Source organism: Manihot esculenta, chromosome 9, assembly GCF_001659605.2.
Source record: "Manihot esculenta cultivar AM560-2 chromosome 9, M.esculenta_v8, whole genome shotgun sequence".
In the NCBI taxonomy this organism is placed as follows: Eukaryota; Viridiplantae; Streptophyta; class Magnoliopsida; order Malpighiales; family Euphorbiaceae; genus Manihot; species Manihot esculenta.
In genome coordinates, this window is record NC_035169.2 from 22,217,789 (window position 1) to 22,226,746 (window position 8,958).

The 8,958-nt window shown below is 26.3% G+C and overlaps 1 protein-coding gene across 1 annotated transcript; it reads left to right on the forward strand.

The window, feature by feature from the left end:
* The first annotated feature begins 3,752 nt into the window (after positions 1-3,752).
* Positions 3,753-8,380, forward strand: LOC110623249. Its single transcript, XM_021768177.2, has 7 exons — positions 3,753-3,767; positions 4,943-5,224; positions 6,666-6,901; positions 6,983-7,106; positions 7,188-7,514; positions 7,637-7,744; positions 7,857-8,380. Exons 1-7 carry the CDS (start codon positions 3,753-3,755, stop codon positions 8,268-8,270), a joined length of 1,506 nt encoding a protein of 501 aa, XP_021623869.1. The 3' UTR covers positions 8,271-8,380.
* The last annotated feature ends 578 nt before the right edge of the window (positions 8,381-8,958 follow it).

The window sequence follows — 8,958 nt, forward strand, 5'->3', positions numbered from 1 at the left end:
ATATTTGGTCAAATATTAAAAAGATAGAATTTAATTAGTAAAAAATAAAAATATAAGATAAAATTATAAATAAAATAAAATATAAAATTTTTTGCTGATCTGATGAGATGACATGATATTGACGTGATCAGTTACATCATAAATGTTTTTAACGGCGCAAGTAACATCATGATACAATTAGAACAACTCTAAAAAATTAAGTTTTAATTGATAAAAAATAGTGTAATTGCAACAAAATTAAAAATATTTTTTCACTAACTCTTTATAATTTAATTAAAATATTTTAATTTTAATTATGGTGTAATTTTTATATTATTAAAAATAATATATTATTATTATCGATGAGTTCAGTTCAATTTTTTTATTTTTCTGATTTAAATTAAAATTTTTAAAATTAAAATTTAAATCAAAATAATAAAAAATTAAATTAAAATTTTAAATTAATTTAATTTAATCAATTTTTTTCAATTAAAACAGAATATGCTAACCCTAGCCTATTATATTTATACCTCTCAGCAACCTTTTTATGGCCATATAGTCTTTTGGCCTTATCACCATTTCACGGGTGAAGAATCCACCGCTATTTAATTCTCTTATTCTAAAAATTCATGCTTTAAATAAAAAATTATAAAATTGCAAATATTTTAAAAGCTAATTAATTCTAATATAAAAAACTTTGTTTCAAACTTTCTTGTGACGATAATGATTCTATGAGATATATGCCCCAAAAAAAAAACACGTATTTTGTATTAAAATTTTGGGTTTAGTACAAAGCTAATTTTAATGGTATTAAATTAAAAATTATTTTATTTGAAAAAAAAATATAAAGATTATTTGAATTTTTAAGACAACAATGTTACCTAAAAACTCTTTCAATCATTTAAAGTGAAAATTGATAATTTACTTTTAAAATTTGTTTAATTTAAATTATTTGCACATAAAAATTTTGAGAAAAATTTATTATTTAGGCTAGATTTTGTTTGATCCGTATTTCAAATATCGCTATGAATGAGATATAATAATTATCTAAAATAAATTATGAATTTATCTCTATGACAAAAGGTCATGTGGTGGGTCTAATAAATTGATATGGGTCGCTATATGTGCCACTTATAGAAAAAAAATCTGAATATTGTAGCGCTCTGTTCTTCACTGAGACTCTATTTTTCAAATAGGTCGAGTGTCAATGGGAAGTTACTGTTAGTGGATATAATCTAATAAATTTTCACAACACTTATAAATACGGACAGGATCCTCTATCTATTAGATGACATCAGACGGATTTTCAAGAAATTTGATAATCAACTATATTTTTTTATAGTATAAAAGTAAATGCGTATAAACTAAAAAATAATTCATTACATCCGTTCGTTTTTTTAATTTAATAATTTGAGTATTGAAGTAAATGTTTATAGGTGTCAATCACCTCACTCCTCTTTTACAGATTAATCAGTCGCAGTTCAACTTTATTTTTAGCTACATTAGCTATTTAGTCTTTTAGTTTTATTTTTATTACATTTACGTCCTATTTATTTTGTTGTTAATTTTTAAAAAATAACTAATTATTTAATCTTTGAATATTTAATTATTACAGTTTAATACTTCAATTTTATAGTTAATTACACTTTCATCCATTATCTTCTTTTTCCTTTATCTCTACTGCTCTATTTCTCTCTCCTATAGCTGAAAAAGATTAAAAGAAATAAAATTAACAGATGAAATTATAAATAATAACAAAATTAGGGAGTGAGAAGGAATTAAGTGTATGATAAAAGCAAAACGGAGATTGTAAATAGGCTAATTTCTAAAACACAAATTATTTAATTAATAAATTAAAGAATACCTTTATTAATTAATAAATTAAAGGTTAAATATATAATTTGATTTTGATTTTTATAAAAAAAATTATTTAACATTTTAATTTTTATGTTAATTTTTAACACTTAATATTTATAAAATTATAATTATTTAATTTTTAAATTTTATAAATAAAGATTAAATATTAAAAATTAGTAATAAATAGATTAACTTATTAATTGATTTTTTTTTTATAAAATTCAGAAGTTAAATTAGATATAGTGTAATTTGAAAAAGAATGACAGACGAAACCAAAAGGGCGAATCTCAGCTAACGTTTACCTGTCAACTGTCTTCTTACCCGTTGATAAGGTCTCTGAGTTGGACTGTGCACCCCCAAATTACTCATAATTGCAACAATACCCTTTTCCGAACAGAGCCGTCGGAATACAGATATCATAGTTTCTAACAAAACAATTTTTAATTTATTATTATTTTTTAAATTCTTGCAATTGTTAGAATATTTAATTTAAATTATTTCAATTTTTTTAAAGTGCTCTAAAATTATCATTTAAATTTAATTTGCTTAAAAATTACGAAAATTAAAATTGATTTTTTTTTATTTTTAAATTAGATTAAAAATTAAAAAAATGTAGGCTAAAAATCTTAATTTTTTAAATTAAATTAATTCTGTAAAGTGAAATTTCTAGATTAGTTTGACTGTTTGAAATAAAAAAATTAGAAATATATTAAATTCAACATCCCTATAAATTTAGGTAAAAGTTGAACATTAGCCTTTTTTAAATTTATAATTCATAACATTCTACCTAACAGTATGGGATGAAGAGTATTTAGTTTAAATAAATTGATTCAATTGAATTAATTTAAAATTTTAATTTAATTTTTTATCTATTTTAATTCGGTTTGATTTTTAATTATAAAAATTTTAGTTATTTCAGTTTGATTCGATTTTTATTAAAAAAAATCGAAAAAATTAAATTAAATTGATTAGTGATAATACTATATTATTTTCAATAGTATAGAGAGATTAGATCCTACTAAAATTAAAATATTTTAATTAAATTTTAAAATAAGTAAAGTATAAAAAATAAAAAATTTATTAAAAATTCAAATCGATCAAATCAAATCGAATCAAATCGATTTGATTTGGTTTGATTTTTGACCAAAATCAATTCGATTTGATTTTTATAAATATCAAAATTTTAGTTTTTGATTTATTCGGTTAGGTTCGATTTTGAACAGAATTGACCAAATGCTCACCCCTTTCAGTGTATAATATTTTTTTTATTATTTTTGCAATTTAATTAGTTTGAAAAAAAAATTCACTTAAATTTTCTGAAAATATTTGTAAATATTATGAAAAATGTAAATTTAAGTTTACAATAGAAATAAAAAAGTTAAATATAATTATGTGAAAAATAATGATTATAAATTTAATATTATTAATACAATATTTAAAATAGTATTTATAAATAAAATTATAATAAATATATTAATTATTTAAAATTCGACTATTTCAATTATTTCAACTATTAAATTAAAGATAATTAAATTGATAACCACAATGATATTTTTTTAGAAATTATTAACTGATAATCGAGTCAAAATAAATAAATCTATACTAAAATAATTAAATTTTATTGGTTTAGTTCCGGTTACTAACTACAACTACATTATTTTTAGATTAAATTTTTGAAGAAGGAAACCTGTTTGTTAATCAAATCAGCCCAGCCAATCACTTATATCTTTATTAATTCTATTTAACCTATTTTACCTTACTTTAAAAATGATTTTTCAAAAAGTTTGATTTCATAATTTTCTATTTTTTTATCCAAATTAATTCAGAAATTTCAATTTAAATTTAGCTGACAAAAAAATTAGAGAAAAATACAAAAAAAATACCTTATGATTTCATTAGTTTTTTATTTCGAGTATATGGTTTACAATAAGGTTTCTAATTCAATTTTATATCATAATAATAGTTTGTGATTTCAATTTCATATTAGTTTGAAATTTAAAAATTGTCGTTATTTGTAAATGACACGATATCATGAGATATTATTTTGATATAAAACTGAATCATATACCCTAAAATAAATTACAAATCCTGAAGTAGAAAATCGATGAAATCATAGGATACTCTTTTATATTTTTTCTAAAAATTTTAAAAAATTGTGCTTTTAGTTTTAAGATTAGGTTAAGAAATTAAGAAAATTAACCTTAAAATAAAAAATTGAGATTCTTAATGTTTCATTTAAATAAATAAATCAAAGATTTAGTCCATAAATTTTTATTTATATCTAAAACATGCATAACTCTTAAGATGACTAGCAATGTCTAAAACATGATATCCCTTTGTTCAACTCTCTTTCATTATATCTTAACGTTCTCCATTTGTCATCCACATCTTTTCAAATTGAAAAAGTTTTCCCTTTTAGTTATTACATCTACAAACTTTAGTGGACACACTTATAATGAAGAATGGTCAAACCTTTATCTTGAAAGATAGAAAATTTGCTTATCATTGAAGAACTCTTGACAAACTTTCTTTGTTAAACACCTATCCAATCTTTTAACCTAAATTTTTTAATGAATAATTCAAGAGAACATCCTAAAATGTTGTTAAGCCTGTAGAAGGTATGGTAGTCTATTTTTTTCTTTATGAGATTGAAATTTCATTAATTTCAACTCCATAGAGACAAGGATAAGTAATAGATTGTCTAATGCTTCTTAAAAGATCAAAAGTACGATACTTTAACGTCTCTTTAGACTACCCATATAGACCAGCAAGAAACCATTCTCCTTAATTTCATAGACCTAAAATGCAGGAATGAATAGATGAAGGGAGAAAGAGACCACTTGACTATCCACACACTACAAAAAAACAAGGTATCAGTGACGGATTTAGCGACGGAAGTAACTTCCGTCGGAAAAAAAAAATTTAGCGACGGAATTAGCGACGGATCAGCGACGAATACTTTATGCTTAAATTTCTGACGGATTAGCGACGGATTAGCGACGGATTTTTAAAATATTAGCGACGGAATTTATTCCGTCGCTAATCCGTCAGAAAAAGAACACAGTATAAAAGCGAAAACCTAATCTTCTTTTCATCTCTCTTTTAGTTTCAGCCGCCCTTTGCCTCTCTCTGCCCCTCAGCGCCCATTCCCGCTTCTTGCCACTCTCGCCGCCGCCGCCTTTGCCGTCGCCGCTCTTCCCGTCGCTGTCGCTGGTGGCTGTCGCGCCTTCCGTCGCTGTCGCGCCTTCCATCGCTGTCGCGCCTTCCGTCGGGTCGCGCCTTCGTCTCGCCGTCGTTGTCCCCTCACCGTCGCCGTCGCTGTCGCTGTCCCCTCGCCGTCGCCGCCGTTGCCACCCGCTGCTGCAGCTGCCGATCGTCGCCACTCGAGGTAAGTTAGTGAATTGCTTTGTGGAATATGCAATTGGTCTCTGCTTGCTTAAATTAGTTTGCTATGGGTTATTTGGTTTTCACATTAAATTGAAATTTTAGGTTAACTGAATTTATATAAGTATTTATGATTTTAGAATTTCTTCTCAACCTTATCAGAAGAAAAACATGAATTTTTTTTCATGTATGAAATAATAATATTTGGCAAATACAATCAATTTAAATAGGTAAGATAAATTTTTTATGAAATAATAATATTTGGCAAATACAATCAATTTAAATAGTTTGCTATGTGTTATTTGGTTTTCACATTAAATTGAAATTTTAGGTTAACAAAATTTATATAAGTATTTATGATTTTAGAATTTCTTCTCAACCTTATCAGAAGAAAAACATGAATTTTTTTTCATATATGAAATAATAATATTTGGCAAATACAATTAATTTAAATAGGTAAGATAAATTTTCAATAGCATAATTATTTAGTAAAAAAAAATTATATCTCAGAAGCCCAATCAATTATTTAACAAAAAGCCAAATAAATACAATATAAAAACAAAGCCCAGTAAATGAAATTGAAACATGAAAGTGAATAGAAAATTCATGATCAATTATTTGAATATTGTATTTGAAAATATTTTTTATGAAAAATATTTTATGTGAAAAATATTGTTTATTAAAATAATTTATTTTTTTAATTTAAAAAATAAAATTCATTAATAAATTTATATATATAGATTTTAATAAGAATCTTAAAATATAAAATAATTAAGAGAATATTTTTTATTAATTAAATTGTTATGGATTCAAACACTAAAAATATAAAATATATTTTTTAAAAAATATTGTTCAGGACACAATAGGAGCCTAAAAGTTAGTTATTTTGCATGTAGACCAATTACAATTTTAGTATGCTGAAATGAAAATCTCAAAAGCCCATTAAGTGTTTTTAATTGTTGGGCTACCATGCAAATACCAAAATCTGCTTTTTAGTTACAGGTTGATGGACATACTCAAACACAATTATCTTTCAAAAATGCATTTCTCATTACTCTAGGGGATTGGGAATCATAAATATTTACAATTAATTATTTACATAAATATTTTTTTAACAATCATAAATATTTATATAAATTGAATCCATTGCTAACTGAATTTTAAAATGAATTAAAAATTTTATTTTATATAATTCTAGGTTATTCATAAATACTTATATATACTATTTGTTAAGTAATAATAAACTATACTTTACGTGCCTTCATATTTTTATATATATTGTATTGATAGTGATGATGATGTCAACTTAGAAGATGATTCTGAATGATACATTGTAAAGTATATCATATTTTTATATATATTCAAAGACTTAATATTTGATTATTGTTTTATATATTGGTTGTCTTTATTGTTAATTGAAACTAATGGACACTTTTTTTTTTCAGATGCCTCGAAGAGCAGTATCATCTAGAGGAAGAGGACATAGCCAGCAGCTCTCTATGAATGAAACAAATGAGCCAGTACAGATGCAAGAGGAAACACTGGAGCATACTCCAGCAGCATTAGGGGGGCAAGCAAACGCATCATCATCATCATCAGTTCGAACTAGAGGTCCGAACTTGGGACATCCTATCCCATCAAACCCGTCTGATCGACAATTGATCAGATTGAAAGGAAATGTGTAAGTCATATACAACTTTTTGCTATTGATTTAATATGTATTATTACTTACAACTACTCATTATGTATAAAAATATTGTAGTTTTCTAGATTCCACAGTTACTAGATCAATCAGTAATGACATTAAGATGCGCTACACTGCTCCATGGAAAACTTGGTCAGAGATACCTTTAAAGACAAAAGACGAGCTCTTCGGACTTTTTCGGGTAAATACAACTTATATTCTAAAATTTGTAATATGCATTTTAAGTTTTTTAAATTTACATAACACTAATTGTTGTTTGTAGAGTCGATATGTATGGGATGAGAGTGAAGAAGATATGATTCGAACTGCTTGGGAAAAGGTAGGAAAAGAAAGACTGCGAGACATTCTTAATAGAGTTAGGAGTGAATTGTTGCGTAAGCACAAAAAGACAGATGTTGCTTATCTATACAATTTAGGACCAGATTGGATGGAGGCAGAGATATGGAATGCACTTGTTGCATATTGGAGTACACCAGAGTGGAGAAAGAAATCAGAAGCTGGTAAAGCAAATAGAAACGTAGAAAAAGATGGGACAATTACAAAACACTCTGGTGGTTCAATAAAACTGGAGGTTCATGAGTATAGATTGGTATAACTTTTTATTCCTTACTTTCATTTATACAATTTTGTTTTTATATAAATGGCTATATATTATTCGTGCATATTGTGTTGTGGTGCATCTTGTGTTGTGTGATTATTTCTTTTTTGTAGGCAAAGAAGTTAGGTAGGCAACCAACTCAACTTGAACTATTTCGTGCCACTCATACAAAAAAGGGGAGTCAAGGTGTTTTCATTGATGGAAAATCACAACGAGTTGATGTAAGTTAGTTTTTGCTTGTTTATCATAATCACATTATTTTTCTATTTGTTATGTTATCATTAGTTGTGTATGGTGCATGAAATGTTGATTATGTTTTCTTTTTTTACTTAGGGAGCTTATTTGACTGCCATTGCTGAAAATGTGAATGACAATTGTGAGAGTCAGTCTGCTTTTGATTTGAATAAGTGGATTGAAATTTCTGGAAGTAGTAAAGGGAGGGTTTATGGTTTTGGATCTTCTGATATTGCAAAATCTGGAACTCCAACTACCTCTTTCTCATGCACATCAGCTCATCCTGGAGGACCTTCTCAAACTATGTTTTCTTTAGAGGAGGTTGAACAAATATTGGAGCAAAACCGGGTCAAAATGAAACAAGACATGGAGCAAATGCAAGAGCAAATGCGAGTGCAGATAGAAAAGCAAATAAAAGACCAGATGAAATCATTGAAGAACAAAAAAAGATCTTCACCGCATAATCCAACTGCAGATTGTACTTCTCTATCAGATGGTTCAACAAATTCATAGATCAGTTTTTAGTTTTATGAACATTGTTAAGTATAATGGATTTATTTTTAATTTCATGAAGATTGTTAAGTATTATGAATTTATATTAAATTTTATGAACATTGTAAATATTATGAATTTATTTTAAATATTCTGAATATTGTTGAGTATTATTAACATTACTTATAATTATTATTAATGATATTTGATTTATATTCAATATGATTCTTAATTATAAATTATTTGATTATATAGGGAATATGTAAATAAAAGCAGGGATTTATTTTTTGTGATTGAATTTTAACAGGGAATATGTAAATATTAGCGACGGATTAGCGACGGATTTGTGAGAAAATTTTTTAAAATGCCTTAATATTTCCGACGGATTAGCGACGGAAAATATCCGTCGCTAATTATTTCCGACGGATTATCGACGGAATGTTCATTGGATAAATTGGAATTTCCGACGGATTTAGCGACAAAATGTTTTCGTCGCTAAATTTTTCCGACTGAGTTTTCTGTCGGAAAAGCCATCGGAAATATTTCCGACGGAGTATAGATCTGTCGGAAATCCGTCGCTAATATTTCCGACGGACATGTAATCCGTCGGAAAAAATTAGCGACATGACTTTAAGCGACGGACTTGAGTCCGTTGCAAATCCGTCGCTGAAAGTTTCAGCGACGGATTTTTGACTATCAGCGACGGAAA